The sequence below is a fragment of the Montipora foliosa genome, chromosome 4 (genome assembly GCF_036669935.1).
Source record: "Montipora foliosa isolate CH-2021 chromosome 4, ASM3666993v2, whole genome shotgun sequence".
NCBI classification, from domain to species: Eukaryota; Metazoa; Cnidaria; class Anthozoa; order Scleractinia; family Acroporidae; genus Montipora; species Montipora foliosa.
Genome location: NC_090872.1, coordinates 14,496,004 through 14,512,323, shown reverse-complemented (window position 1 = coordinate 14,512,323; position 16,320 = coordinate 14,496,004). Strand labels below are relative to the sequence as shown.

Below are 16,320 nucleotides of genomic sequence, written 5' to 3'. Positions count from 1 at the left end.
TGTAGTGCACTTACAGTGCACTACCACAGAAAACGGGAAATCAATAAAATATTAAGGATGAAAGAACATAGTCTCCTGAAGTCCTCAAAAATGTCTTTTATTTGGATATCGTTTTGAATGAGAAAACTGACATTGAAATAAGAAAAAGGACAATAAAACTTGCCGAATGAAATCGAGGTCACGTTACTATGGATAAATCGCGACAGGATCACCCTGATCTTGGAAACGTTTAATGAAAGGCGTTTCAGTGGGAAGAGGAACCCTTTTTCCCAGAAGTATTCGAGGAGGTTTTGTCCCCTTTGGTAAGCTCAACTCCTTCTCCGGGGCAGCGCTTGGTGAGAGCACTGGCCTCCTACTGATGAGGCCTGGGTTGGTTTCCCGGACTCGACGTAATAAGTGGCTTGTGTTTGTTAATTCCTCACTCTGCTCTGAGAGGTTTTTCTCCGCTTTTTCCCCTCTGCTCAAAAAGTAACCTGTGAGTTGATTTGATCTTGATTTCTGTTACGTGTCCCAGAGCTAAATAGAATTATCACTTAAAGGCTCATGATCACCTTCAACCGACAGGCATAACGAGCCATGGAACAATCATGATTTTCATATATGAAAATACAGCCAAACCTGAAATTCATCCAATCAGATCACTCCGATAAGCAATGCGAATTTCTACAACAAAAACAAACGGTTGAAAAGCCTGTCGGTTGAAAGTGGGCCTTTAAATAAATTTTATCATTATTATTGTTATTATATTAAACTTCATAGTTTTTTCTTTTTAGATGAAAGGCATTTTTTGGATGACGTTGATTTTTGGCCACGTTTTTGTTACCTTAGCTGGCAAAAACTATACCACTGTTTTATTAACTGACGGGCTCAAATCCATCATGAATCTACTTCCTTGCTACCCTTTTTGTGGCCCTCACGTAGGGAAGCGGGAATTTGGTCTCTTCACAAACAAGGAAACCTCCTTGCCGTTGCAAGACGGCGAACAGTCGTGGAAAGCGAGAAATAAATTGCGTCGTAAGTTTCACCACTGGTTTGAAGAGAGACTTGTGTCTTCGCCTCGCCAACAACAAACTTCGGCAGACGACTATGAAAGGAAATTCTTGAGACTTACGCCATGGGAAAAGAGGTACCATTTCCCCCGTGCTGAGTGAAAAAAAGTCAGTAAGTTACCACTTACATGAACACTTAGTGCTGTACCATTGTTAGATTACTGATAATTTGTCTTTTTCACTTCAACAAACTGAACCATTTGAAAAGATTGAATCCACTCAACTGTTTCTGCACGTAAATGCAAAGTTACGGTAACATATGAACCATCAATAATTGCTTAACAAGATGCACTAATGTGATGTGACCAAAATAAAACTATGATAAAAGGGGGAAGATAGGGCATCCTCCAGCATCCATGCCCTTTTCCATAGGTGATTTGATCTCAAGTTATTTTTAGATCGGCTCCCACGCTGCACAGATCCCAAGGAGATTGAGCAACAGCCAATCATATCAGGCCCGAATGTGTTCCGCGTGGATAGCCCACGCTCAGAGAACACATTCCGGCTGTTGCCCAATCTCCTTGGGATCTGTACTGTAAAGCGTGGAAGTCGATCTAAAAATAACTTGAGACATATTGCCAGTGGAAAAAAGCGTGTTTTTGGATGCCCTCTCTTTCCCCTTTATTTTCCCTTGATGTGACGCAATTGGTCACCATGGCCATAAAGGAGCCATCTAGAAATGATCCATATTTTGCCCTCTAACGTGTATATCTCAAAAACGAACTTGGTGACCACCAGTTTTTATGATTGGAAAGAATAAACAGGCTCAGATAAAACTTTCTGCAGAGTTAAGAAAAATTCTCTGGAGCGGGATTCATAGCCACCTTGCAAATTTGAAAATCTTAAGGTGGCTTTGAATCCGCAGCAGATAATTTTTTAACCTTTGAAGAGTTTTATCTGAGCCTGCTAATTACTTTTCAGAAATAAAAATTGCGGGTCAAAAAGTTCGTTTTTGGGATACAAGCATTTAAAGACAAAATATAGGGCGTTTTTAGATGGCTTCTTTTGTTGCCATGTTGACCATTTTCGTCAAATCAGTGATAGCACCTTGTTTTAAGCAATTATTACAGTTTCGTATTTGGTGCCATAACATTGCGGTTTCGTGAAGCTGTGTTGTAGAGTTAATTAATTCTTGTAATAAGAAGTTCCATTCAAATTGCGGAAACTGATTTGAGCCACCTTAACCAACCAAGATGATGCCTACAGTGAACAGGAACACTGCAAAAGTTGTTCAGATATGGTTATTAAAAGGGCTCCGCGGTGCTCTTTCTCTCAGCTTACAAATCTCGTTATGACTTCCGAGGCAATTTTGAGCTAAGACCGGAAGTCCAATCAACATTCCAGTGTAACATTGCAAAAAACCAGATATGTGTCATTTACTATTTTACCCGTTTGAAATATCGCCTCTTATACTATTAAAACCGCGGAACGTTTTTTTCAGTGACCGGTGCGAAAAGAGTTTGGTCCAAAAATTAAAAGGAAGATTTGTACCTCTAAGTGTTTGATAAACAAGCTTTGTTCCGGAGAATGGTCGTTCGTTTTACAACTGAAAAGGTCGAGCGAGGTTTATTAAGTATTCATAAGCCAGAAAATCAACTTGAAGTGAAAGAAGTAAGACGAAAAAATCTACCTAAAACTGATTAGTCTTGTATTTCTTCTTGATTTTTTTCTCAGGAATACGGCAACAATAATGGAGAACAGTGACGTTTGAAGCATCTTTGGATAATGCGATGGACAGAAAATCACGATATGACATTATAGTGTAGTTGTTATCTAAACGTTGATGCAATAAAAGGCTTTCAAGTGCTTGTAACTTTGATTTTGGTTTCTTCTTTTAGGGAGTTCATGGTCATCTTAAACAACTCAATATCAATGAGGCTGATGAAGGTTGATATGTTGTTATGTTCTTAGTCGTAGATTTGTGCAAAAGAGTCGGAAAGTTGATCGACACCGAAACGTCCCATATTCACGCGCAAACGTTCTTTGTACAGTGACAGGCACAGTTGTACTCTTTTATCTTTTTTTTTTGCTTTTCGTTTTCTGTCCTGCAAGAACGTCGCCTTTCGATTCCATTTTAATCATTCTCTTTAAGCTTTCTTAAAGATATGCACATTAATTGCATTCAGCAAAATTTGCTAACCCAGCTAAGGTGGCAAGACGTTGTTAGGGTTGTGGAGAACATCGTTTATCACTTTGCAGCATCCTAGTGTAAACCTACACCCTTGATAAGGCTGCCGCGAACAACTGAGCTTGCAAGTATTTGCTGTGATTGTACGTGAACAGCTGTCCATGGCGCTAATCGACAGGGTGAAATGGTCTTGCGCATGCGTGACGTGATGGCCACACTGGGCTGGTGTTAGCTTATGTCACCTTGCTTTTTTTGTTGTTTTTCGCCTTAAATAAGCATTTGATGTCATTTTCACAACAATTTCTAAAGGATATGCATGCATGAGTTGCATTTAGCAACACTTGGTAACCAAGCTAAGATGAAAAGTCGTCGTAAGCTTTGTGGATTCCATCGTGATAGGTATTTTTTGTCATTTTCACAATCCGTTTTGAGCATGATCATCATTCAGTTCAACCAGTAAGAAACCTGTTTGAATATCCTACCGATCGATTATGAAGTATTATCGATATTGCGTTTGATAACAATTTTTAGTGAACTGTGTAATTTTCGATCAGTTTGATACCAAAAGGTCTCTTTACACCGAGTGTCTTTCAAATGCCAACTGGGGACAACTTTTTAGTATCAGAGAATACGGCCGATTGGTGCTTTGAAGTCATATTGGTAACCCGATCACGTATTGTATCACCGTGTAGACCCAAACTATAATACAAATGCTATTCATTGCTTTAATTTCTCATGTATCACAGACAACTACAACACAAATGAGACTCTGGTATGCGACATATTCAGCAAAGCTAGTTTATTCTTTAATTTTAAGCAAATTAACACTTGCTTACAAATAAACTCAAGACAGTCCCGTTGCAACCGGTAATCTGAACGACAGATTCTTCTTAATTTTTATGGACGGAAATGCATTTTTAGCAGTCTAGGCCACCAGGAAAGTCACCGGAAATTTGTGTAGCTTAGTTCGAATTTCTTGACAAACTCTGTCAATTTTTTTTGAGTGGGTCAAGACTTAATGGAACAAAAGTATGTCAAAGCCACTTCTACCACCCCTGCATTTGTTAATGGTAAGAGTTTTCAACCAAAATATCAATCAAAAAGATTAAATTTAACTCCAGCAAACAAGGAACAGGAAGATGCCGGATGCTGTTCCTGTTTAAGTCACTCTTTAGAAAACAATTGTTGCTTTTTTTTTTCTTTTTAATTCAAGTCACAAAAGATGAGTCACTGAATCTCAACTAGGAAAGCAAGATGCGACCTGACTTTGTCAGAGACAGGTAGTTTTTTTTTTCCAATTCCAGTCCGATTCCTCCGCACCAAAAATAGGAGGTAAAGTTCTCAGTTTAACAGCAGTGTCAAAAGCGGTATGGTCGGAAAACTCCAGGGTACGGAGAAGGCAGGATTCTTGAAGAGACGCCCAACAAGTGTTTAAATTAATGGTTTCGTTTACAAGCGTATTTATTTATTTGTTTTTTACTTGCAAGGTATAGAATTTTTTCAGTTCTCTATTCAGGTAACCATCCCATTAGTGTAACAACTTTTCACATCTCCATTTGGAAGAATACGAAATAAACGATCCAAATTAAAACTAACATATACTGAGCTAAACGAATGCAGACAAACGACCATGCTAAAACGAACAGCGTAAATCCAGACTCAAATTCTTATACCTGTCATGATGATTATCTTTTTTAGCAGATCAAACATTCCACGGCCAGCTTAGCTTACTATTTGGCGGCTAAGCAGGATGAATCTTACAGTAACTTAAAGCTTGTGTTAGACTTAAGTCCCCAATTTAACTGGATGAAATTTTTAAAGTTAAACTGATGCTTTGTAATGTTAATATCTCAAAATCGTGTTTAAAAACATTAAATATTACCTGATTTGTGGATATGATCCTAATTAATAAAGCTGATGCAGTCTGTTTCCGCTTGAAAATGATTCGATTTAGTAGCATTCAAGTGGTTAAAACCTTTTTAAAGATCAATCCGCCCTTCATCCAGTTCTCAGTGAACACCCTTTAGAAATTCGCGTGTCTTGAAATAAGTCGATGTAGATGTTGATCATCACTAAAATCTGCAAAAAAATTCACGAAACAAAGTCTTTCATGGGCCTTATCACACAGAGGTCATTTTGAGTCCCGAGAGATTGAAAACTTTTATTTTGCTCCACCGAAACTCGTTCCCAAACATTTCAACTCGAGGTTCGGGGTACGAAATCCATTGTACATAGCCAATATTGTTTTGTGCTTTTAACTCGTACACGGTGACTGCATCTGTGAGTCCTGGTTTTTTAAATCTCATTTTTAAAGTAGCCATGTTACTGCCCACTCTGAAGAAACGAAAATCGTTTTTTACCTTGGTTCTCTCAGTGGACTTTGCATTTGCGGAATGTTGCCCTGAGGTCACTCATTCCGGAAAGAAGCACTTCGTGTGCGAAGCACACCGTTGACTTGACAAAAGTTAGATCCTCCATGATTTATGAGCATTCCTGAAAAAACAAAAATGAAAAAAAAAAGCAAAAAAAAAAAAAACAACAACAATACAAAATGGCTTTATATACCAGCGTGGGCTGCACTCGATTGCAAATGAAGTTCTTACGAGTACTTGGAGAAATTACAGCGCGAATTATCATCAAAACTGTCGATTCCAGGTTTACCGATGACTCATCGGTAAACCTGGAATCGACAGGAACTGCATATAACTGACTAATACACCATAAAAAAATCTAAACGAAGTAATTTTTTATTATAGCTCATTGTTATGCAGAGTGATGTCCTCTATAGCTGAGGCGATGCACTCCCCGCTGATTTATGTCTGACTTGGCAGAGTGCAATACATGCGCAGTAGGTCACTGCAAATTACTCAACTGCCAACGTACGGAAATAAGCCACATTAGGGATAAGTTTACCTTTTAATTTTTGATTTAAAACACCGGGACGTACTATTTGCTTGCAAAGCCGTCTAGCCTATGTTGAGCTCCGATCACAGCGACCTAGTGAACGTTAAAATTGGGCGTTTTACAAATTTCCCGTCTCACCAGATCTTCTTGACATAATGATGAGAAATTGATGATTTTTGCTCCAGTTGAGCTAATGTTGTTTACTAATTAAAATTATCAAGAAGCTTTCTGTCAAAAAAAAAACTCCAAAATAGTCGGTTTTGCCGGATTTCGGTTGTTTTAAGAAGATTGTTACTGCTTCCGTTGAATATTTATTGGATCTTAGCTGATCGAGTTTCCTGCAGGTTCGAGAATTTCGAAGCAAAAAATCAAAATATTTGAATGAAACAGCACCGACGCGTACGCTCGACTTCATTCACATTCCCAGCATTGCATCAGTTTAACAAAATAAAAGTTATTATTTTAGGGGTCTTATTAAAGACTGACCTATAGTTGCTTTTGACAGACCAAATCTAGACGTACTCCATTACATAAACCGTGTCAATTTTGTCGCCTTCTTCAAACATAATCTTATGATACTTTGCTTGTCTCAAAGTGGCTTTACAAAGGCAATATAAATGCTCAACAACAACAACAAACGTCCTATTTAAGAATCCGAGCTGGTGGAACCGATCGAGGTAGACCTATCCTTTATTTGCAAGGGTAACCAAGGAGAGGTAATCCAGGTACTTTCAGTTTTGACCTTGGACCTCCGGATTTTAACCACGCTGCCTTCCTGTACAGTACAGTTATATTCTTCGCTTGATGACAGGGTCAATGTGATTCTTTCCGTTTTGCTAAACTCTAGAGTGGTTAGATCACGTGTTGAAATTCTCTCTGTGCTATACCGTGAACAGACACCATTATAAAGGAGAGTCACAATTGAAAAGGGATTTCCACTTGCAGACACAAAGGACGTCAAACAATTGATCCTGAATTGAAGGCTTATCTAAACAGCTTCTTGTTGTTTGTGGATCTAAGCACTTGCTTCATTGAAATGTAAAATATTTTGTTTGAAGAAACACGAGCTGAGTTTATCAGTCAATACAAGTTCAAGGTGATTTAAGAAGGTTGGCCGCAACTCGGATTCAAGGGTCAAGTTGCGATGATGGAGTGAGGACGCTTCACAAGTCACGAGAAGAATTTATCGACGACTACGGAGCTGCTAGATCCATGGGTAAGCAAAAACGCACTTGATTATTAAATCGTGTGCCATTAAACCATTAAGGACTTTTTCCCTTCTTTTTTTAAACAATGACGTGGCCAACGAAACTTTCCAGAAAGCTAATTAGCGAATGGGGCGCTGTCACAAGGGCTGGTCTTGCTTTTAAGTCAAAATTAGACAATAAATCATAACTAAGATACTTTTTCTTGTGCGTGAAAAGCTGAACTGGCCTAAGGTAAAAGAACAAAAAAATTGCTTTTGCCAAGATTCGTCCTGAATGATTTTTGGGCGAATTTATAATAAGACAATGACAGTTTCGAGAATTTACTTTCAATGTTTTAATTCTTGTCCGTGCCATTTTTCGCTGAAAACGATTATTTTTATAGAACTGTTGATATGGAAATGTAATCTTTGGTGTCGAGATTCGGGTATGAAGAAAATTTATTTGTCCTTATTGAGTAACGCTAGCTGAGCGTGACAATGCGATGCTCCTTCATCCTTTCAAGATCCTTTATATTATTTTTCTATTCATTTTTACCAAGTTTAACCATTTGGAAGTGATGCCCATCGTAATCTGCAACCATCCCCAACAATTCTATCCCCGGTACTCTTCGATGAAAAATTCTTAGTTTTCACAACAATCAGGAGCCCATCAACAATTTAACATGGAAATTTACTGTAGTGGTTGCAAAATCAGGAAGCCGTCGGTAATTTACTTAGGCCTGTCTGGAATTTTAGAATTGCAAAGTGCCCTTTTTGCGAGATATTAGAAAATGTGAATCATAGGAATTTGAACAAAATAGAGTGAATGTTTTAAAGAACGGTGACTGGGGAAGTTAAGGTTGTGGTAATGCACCTATGAATGTTAAGCCCCACGGATGGGGGGGGGGGGGGGCATGGGGTGGGGATTTTGACATTTTCATTTAAAATAATTCAAATGCCCCACCCCTGGGACAAAATAATTGGTCAAAATGTCAAGTGAAGGTGGTAAAATGTCCTTTGTACGATCAAAATCGCTAGCCTGTGGACGTCACATACGATCAAAATCCCTACCCTGGGGACAGACCTCACGATCAAACTCCCGTGGTTATCCCGACCCCCCCTCCCTGGGGCTTAACATTGATAGGTGCATACAGAAAGAGAATTTATACAATTAAATGGAGTTCTTCGAAAAAAAAATTGGAAATGGTCCATAATCCCTATCTGATAAGCTGAGAGAATCACTTAGCTTTACGTGAGGTCATTTGTTTTGTTGCTGGGCAGAACCATAGCTGGCCATTTAGAATTGGAATATATAACAACAGAAACCCATAAGGGTTGAAACGTGTAACGCGCGTTCACAGCTTCCGAATATTCAGTGCGAACTGATTGGTTGAATGTTTCAGTGCTAAGTACCATATTTGGAAACCCCTCGCTCTTGTTGTTCCAAATATGGTACTTAGCAAATTGAATATTCAGAAGCTTGTTTCCCAGCACACAAGGGGCCGTTACACGTTTCAACCCTTAGGGGTTACTTTCTGATAACAATCTGGTCGATAAGGAACTGGAAACAAAAGAAATGGCCCCAACTCTGATAAAAAGATTCTCTTTTAATATTGCGTATTTTAAAATGACAAGAATCAACTTTCAAGTAATTACTTTGGCATTTTTGTTTCGTGGAACTCACTTAAAGGGCCACTCTAAAAACAATCCTTTAATTACAGAAGACACTGACAAAGCTGATAAAAAAGAGGAGGAGCCAAATACAACAAGAGAACAGAAGATCTGTGCTCAGTGCCGCAAAGGCATCGAAGGGAAATTCTTGCTGAAAGCGCTGGATCGGTATTGGCACGAAGAGTGTTTAAAATGTTCCTATTGCAGTACTCAGCTGGCCGAGTTGAGTTTCAAGTTTTACTTGAAGGGAGATTTGATCCTTTGCAAACGTGACTATATCAGGTGGGTCTTCTTAAGCTCCATCAAAATTAAATAACAAATACTTTTCCCTGAAATCATAGAAACAGTCACGAATAAAGGGTCCGGTCGATCTATCGGATTTTATCTTTGCTTTGCAAGAAAAAAAAAGGCCAACCGCAAAGTCTGGGCAAGCGCCACAGAAGCCCGAGATCCTTACAAATGTTTGTCAAACTCTACAAAACTACGGAGGAGCGGGTGTCTTGGCTCCGGGAATGCTGTTTTTTTTTTTTTTTTGTCAGGATACCGAACAAAAAATTGGGTTTGCTCCTTTGTTTTCCGGAAAGTGGAAGTTAAGTTTGCGACAATTTTTTTGTAGCCTAGTGTGACCCCTCCCAAACTTTCCAATACTTTTTTCAATTATACAGCGCAAAAGAAAATTGTAGAAAATGTAGCCTTACATGACAATCAAAAATAAAACGTTTTGTCGTGGTGTGAAGTTCAAAGCAGGAACCAAATTACCTACAATTACAGCCACCCAAGTATTATTTGAAAGCGCTACAGAGGGGTGTAAATCTCACTACTATACCCAGCAGCCAGTTTGTTCCGCAGGCTAATACTCACAAGCTACATGCAAGAGAGCCGCGAGGAAAGAACGCGCAACCTCTGCGCGCGATTCCACAAGGCACGTCTGCGCCACCTGCAAAGACTGCCACTCCAGGATCGGGCTACACAGTCATACAAGATCCTGCCCAAATCCCCAGTGCTAACCATCGCCTCTTCGAGACGAGGATGCCACTACCATTGGCATCGCCTTTATCACTTAAATTTCTTCGTTTTCGTCTAGTTTTGCTTTCCGTATTGCTTCGAAGGGGGAGCGCGAGGTGCAGAAGGAGCATGAACAGTTATGGGACTCTCTTAGAAAATTCACTGTGTTGCGGCTTGAAGCATAAAATTGCCACCACGAGAAAAGATCTCATTTATAACATGAATCACTCAAAAATTGGTAATGATGCGTCATTCAAATTCCTTGAATGTTATGGGAATTTCAGTTGTTTCATTAAAGTGTTCCTATAGTCTCGCAAATTTATGCAAGTGCACCTCCATATTTCTTGCAACGAAGTTAAGAAAAGTATAACAATTACGAACCTCATTTTCGCAAGGTTATTTTTCTTGAGCATAGGAAGAATCTGATCATAAATTTATTCTTGAGCCGTTTAAAGACTTTCAGGGCCAAGGTCTTCAATATTCCGAATGAATCGCTGGGGAAATGAATCTGACATACTTATAATACTCATTCAAATCACACTTTATACTCGAACGCCTTTTGGAAGAAAACACATGAGCGAAAATTCACACGAGAAGAAGCTGTTAGTAAATTTCTTTTTAAGCGTTTGAAGGCCAAGGTCTTCAATATTACAAATGAATTGCGAAAAAAATTTAAAAATGAATCTGACATACTTATCTCAATCACTCAAATAACACTTCACCTGAAAGTTTCCCAAGAAAACACCGGAGTGAAAATGGCTAAGACCACCCATTCAGTGTTGATTTAAGTAAGAAGTGATAATTTCCCGAGTATTGATAAACTTCTCTTTCTGACTAACGAAAATAAACGATTCAGAAGCTATGAAGCATTGCAGAGATTTTCCATAACCTTGACCTTGCTTTTACAACACACATGCTTATCTGCACGTTAACATGACTGTTGAGTCAGTTATCATGACCGTTAAGTCATGTTTCAAGTGTCTTCTTCCATTGGAAAGTGCACGATAATTGAAACCCTTTGATGTAATTAAAAATGAGCCAAAAAATCAGATTATAGTATGACATGAAGTAGCGGCTCAAGCAAGAGCGAGCTTATTCAGGTCTATTCAGGTTTTTCGTTATTGCTTATAAAGTAACTTGCATAATGGTTTAATCTAAAAATCCCAACATGGGAAAGTTCTTTTTCCGCAGGCTTCCAGACTCACCCTTATGTTAGCATCTTGACAAACTCCCAGTTGGCCATAGCACTGAACCGATATCGCAGTGATCATGGCTTAAAATCCTCTTCAATCTTGAATTTTTAAGGCTTTCTTTTCTCTGCTGGTTATAAGTAATGTTCAATGATAACCTCCATGTTCTATAAAATCTTAAAATGCTCCTTTCCGCAGTTAAAAGTCTTAAATTGTAGAAGTCTCCTAATATGGAGTTAAAGCGGGAACGAAGACCTCGACGAGAACGAAAATGTTAGCAAGAAATCGCTGTAAAGAATGCAATACAATACAATACATACTTACTTGACCACTCCCCATAGGGGCTTTTCAGGGCCAATGAAACACAATTAACAAGCGACAGAACATAATAAAGAACATCAAATGTTAAGAATCCCAACTGGGCGGGGTCAAGCTAGTCGGCTATTTACAAGTGCAGCTGAGACGTTGCACCAGGGACTACCAGGAACAAATTACTGATCCCCGTATCTCGAGGCAAGCGCCCTCACCACTGCGCCGTACTGCGCGTGCGCTTCACATTTGATGCATTTTTTGCAGTCATCTTCCCGACAACGGCATTAAATAGGTGCAAATTTGAAGTTTATATGTGGACGTCGCGCGCACCCGACAATAAAGTTTCTAATTTCCCCCCAAGTGAACTCAAATTTGGTCATTTCAAGTTGGAGTCGGGACAAGAACGCCAAATAATGGCAGAACCTCTACGGGAGAAGATGATTGCTCGAGGAGACATACATACTTAATTTACTGCTCCCCATAGGGGCTTTTCAGGGCCAATGAAACACAGTTAACGAAACGACGGAACAGAACAACAACAGCTGTTAAGAATCTCAACTGGCCGGAGGCAAACCAGTTGGCTATTTACAAGAGCAGCTGGGAAGTTGAACTGATCAGAGACGGCTACCAGGAACAACTTCAACGAGTGGTCAGAGCCGGTCTTGAGCCCGGGATCTCTGGACCTGAGGGCAAGCCCCCTAACCACCGGGCCACACTGCCTCGGGGACGTTGCCTCCGAGAGGTCGCTGTCGAGGACAAGGGCATGCACCCTCATGAAGTAGAGCGAGCCAACGTTGCCCGTCCAATGCACGTGCTTTCCAGGCGTCGCCAAATTGCAGTTGTCTGAGGTCCCTCTTGACAAGGTCTTTGAACTGGAGCATTGGCCTTACGACGTTTCGTGATCCAGAGGAATGTTCAAAGGAACAAAAGAAAGGAAGCAATAACTGAAACAATGTATAACTATTCAGGTTCCTTAAGTAAGGCAAAAAAACAAGAATATCAATCGCTGGAATAAAGGTTGCATTAACCATTATGATATTCAGTTGGATCGCGACCAATCTATTCATAGACAGGTGGCACTTGTGTTATGCGCAAATGCTAGAGGACGCACGAAAGTAGCTAATGAGTGATTTATTTTTTCGTCCATCAAAAAATGGCGGCAAACAGTGATTTCAACGTGTCGGAAAACCACTTAAACATCGCATTATCGGCAAACATAACGAAACAAAAGAAAAAGGGCTATATAGTGACTGCTATAGGCGAACGATTCCGCGAATATCAGCAATTATTTCGATGGCTCAAATGCATGGCTCATTACAAACATCTTATCCATTAACTATGATCTTATTTGACTGTTTGACTATTTGAGTCAATTTATTTCCGAAGAAAACCCGAGAACTACTCTTTCAAAGATGACCTCGACATCTGTGTTCTGACTTCCATTTTCACGACCGAAATCAATTTTGACTGAACATGGAAATCGTTGAAAAGGAAATGCTGAAATATAAGCTTATCAATCATGCATCTTAACTAACACCCTTTACAAGACTAAAGAGGCAAGGAGCGAAAAAACCCAAGTTTTTAAGCCCTTATATAGATCGTTTTCACGTGACGTCATCATTTTCTAAAATCGAAAACTAAAGAGCCACGAAAGTTTTTGTCCTCATCAGGCATAAGAGGCGGTAAATTTGTATCCATTTGCAATTTTAAAGCTCAATAGCGTGCTTCGTTTGGAAACCAGAGCATTTTGAATTTCTGAGTTATAGCGGTGCGTGACACGAGGCGACGATCAAGTTTATTGAGAAATATATATTTATCTCATGGTTTTGGGCCTTTTTAGAATTTAAAGCATTAGGAAAGGTTCTTAAGTAAATAGCTGTCTGTTCAGTACAGATGATCACTCGCCTAGATAGCCAAAGTAAGTAACAGATGTTGACACTATTTTCCGGCCGCCATATTGGTGCACCACAGATGTGCACCAACATGGCGTTTTCATACTGCGCTCTGTAAATTTCTGCGAAACATTTCGACGAATATCTGAAGTTTGGGGAAACGCACGGGCCTAAAACTTGGAGAAGTGTCTTCTTCATTTATCTTCTACAACATCACGAAGTCTTGACTTTTTCCACTGGATGGTTTTCGATTTTTTTTTTTTATTGCGTGACAGTGAAAACGATCTATAAATACGCAAAACAATAACTAAAAGGTGCTGTGACCAATAAATGTTTGATCAATGCTAAGATAAAAAGTTTCTCTTTCTTGTTGAACTGGAGCTATATTCTGATCGTTGTATATCTTAATAGATTACGGTGTACTTGGAGACAGCACATATTTCATGTGAACTGATGTCATTTTGAGAATGCTTTAAGTTAGGGGTTTAATTAAACGTCAATTAACTATTACAACGATAGGGTAAGAGGTGAAAAGGATTTTGTTTTTAGCTTGGGGTTGACTTTAGGGGTAGGGAAAGAGGAATATGATTTATCTGTATTTCCACACACCAGTGATGTTGAGGTTCAGGATATAGGCAGGGAGGGGAGAGGGGTGCCAAACCTGGGCCAGGTTGCCTTGGAGGTTTTTTTGTTGTTTTGACAAAAATTGTCAACCGCAAAGCTTGGACGAGTGCAGACATCAACTGTAGCCTGAGAACCTTACAAGTTTTTGTCAAACAAGCTCCGCCAAAATTGTATTGTAGATGCCAGAAACACAGAATTTTTGAACACTTTGTAGAATTTTTTATAGCCTAATGCGACCTGGCCATTTGGCACGAACCTTTATGAAAAGGTACTTCCCACGGGATTTATGTATTTCAGTTGTCTTATTTGGCTCAAATGATCAAGTGCATCATCATATACTGATTGAAAAAAAAAAATGGTATGGTTATTCGAAAGGCATTTTCATGTTAAGACAATAGCTGGTTGCAAAATAACTTCCTCCTAATTTTTTGTTGCGGTTTTTTGCAGACTGTTTGGTCCTACAGGGGTTTGTTCGCAGTGCATGAAAGCCATACCGCCGCTGGAAATGGTGATGCGGGCTCGTGAACACATATATCATCTCGACTGCTTTGCTTGTCAAGTCTGCCATTACAGATTCTGCGTTGGCGACAAGTTTTTTCTTCACTTCAACATAGTTCTCTGCGAGGCTGATTACTATGACGTCACCAGTTTCTTCAATCAACTGCCTTCTTGTTACATGTGACACTGACGAGCCACGGAGTGCTACCCGTCAAAGTGTACGCTTGAAATATCTTTCTGATTTTATGAATATGTCGCTAGCATCAAAACCCTTTATGCAACAGAAAGAAAATGCGTGGCGTTTTCTTGTAGGGATTCCATTATTGATGAACCGCACATGTAACGTAAAGTTGATTAAAATTTCATGACAATCACTTGTCTCACGACCGAGCTAGTAAGGGGCATGGGTCCTATGTTCAACCTTAGAACGGAACTGTTTTGCATTTCAACCTTCGGAAGACTTTTGCGAGGGACAGCAGTGTGTGATATTATTGTCAAGAACAGGCCGATGTGTCTTGGTTACTCGTCTGTAAGTTTAATTTTGTTAAATTTTTGTGAAGGATTAAAAGCGAACTTTAAAGTAAACTGAAAAAAAGACCAATTCGTGAAAAAGCTTATATACGGCAATATTTTTGCAAAACGTGGAGGATGAAGACCCTAAATACGTACATATCACAACCCACAGAATGTGCCGAATTTAAACTGAACTGAGGAGATTCCATGCCAAATGCTATAGGATCTGAAGCCTACGTGTCAAAGATACCAAGCCCGGAAATTCGTTTTTTTTGTTGTTGTTGACCTGCATTCACTTTCAGAAAGTGATGTATGACCTTGCAGTGAAAACCATAATTCCATTCCTTGGGTTAGAATCGGAGATGATGTAATAGAATGGATAACGAGTTTTCTGAACAGCCTTATCTTTCCTCCAAGAAAACGTTAAAATAAAAGGTAATGGCCAGTTTTCAGATTCTTGCTTCGACAAAATTTCTTTTAGAGGGTTTGATGGGTTTAGTAATCAGTGTTTAAACAAGTATGTCATGTTTCAGACCACACGTATTTTTACGGATCGTTGTGACGACAAGGATGTGTGCTGCTGACCAACGTCCCTTTATTGACCGCAGTTGCCGTAAAGCGTGTAGTACGAGATGAAATAAGGCTGTGGTGGCTCTGGTCTTTGTAATACCTGAGATAGCTGCAGCACCCGACTGACAGTGTAAACCGTGGTCCGAGATAAACTTTAGTTTGTTCTTGCATCACGTACTGCCCGCTAAACAAGAATATGCACGGTAAAAGATCTAACGCATGCGCATCAGTCAGGAAACTGAATCAAGGGAGGGGACCCCACCAAAACCTTCGTGAAAACAGAAAGTGCAGGGCAGATAAATTATAAAGTGAAAGGACAGACAGGCTACATACCTATTGAATTATTGACAACAACCTTGGCTTCATGAAATAGGTTATAATTTAGTCCATTTCTTAAGCAACTAGAAGCAAAGGGCAGACGATTGTAGTAGACGGCCAGTCCAATTTGATGGAAATAATCTGAGTGGTTTCTTCTTAGGGAATTGTATTACGCGAAAAAAGAAAAAACGTATCACCTGAGTCAAGGTCACACATATCAGGGCAATTTAAATTTTACACCTATAGTGATTTTCTGGCAGGAGTCAAGATTGAGACGAGAGATATCTCTCTTTCTTTGTTGAGTGGAAACTATCCTGATTAACCAGTCGCCGCTCCTTTAACTGGAAATATCGACGACTTCCTGATCATGCAGTACGCGACAAATGTAATAATCTCGCGGTCAATCTCGCTTTCTCTGGATTTAGAAAGGGGAGGAAATGACCCCTTCACCCTGCAGCTG

General features: G+C 39.6%; 1 protein-coding gene and 1 long non-coding RNA gene across 2 annotated transcripts in view; both read left to right on the top strand.

The window, feature by feature from the left end:
* LOC137999023 (uncharacterized) overlaps positions 1 to 2,852 on the top strand; it is a 7,114-nt gene extending 4,262 nt beyond the window's left edge. Inside the window, exons 2-3 of the long non-coding RNA XR_011122879.1 lie at positions 774 to 1,161; positions 2,724 to 2,852. This is a non-coding gene — a long non-coding RNA (uncharacterized lncRNA). The remainder of the gene's footprint in view (positions 1 to 773; positions 1,162 to 2,723) is intronic.
* Positions 2,853 to 6,642: 3,790 nt separating this feature from the next.
* Positions 6,643 to 15,552, top strand: LOC137999022 (LIM domain only protein 3-like). Its single transcript, XM_068844851.1, has 3 exons — positions 6,643 to 7,297; positions 8,989 to 9,220; positions 14,409 to 15,552. The coding sequence occupies exons 1-3, from the start codon at positions 7,294 to 7,296 to the stop codon at positions 14,641 to 14,643; spliced, it is 471 nt and encodes a 156-aa protein (XP_068700952.1). The 5' UTR covers positions 6,643 to 7,293; the 3' UTR covers positions 14,644 to 15,552.
* The last annotated feature ends 768 nt before the right edge of the window (positions 15,553 to 16,320 follow it).

Bases quoted from the DNA above. Each gene is read 5' to 3' on its own strand.
- LOC137999022 (XM_068844851.1), top strand. The intron at 9,221-14,408 runs GTGGGTCTTCTT...GGTTTTTTGCAG, and splicing joins TGCAAACGTGACTATATCAG to ACTGTTTGGTCCTACAGGGG.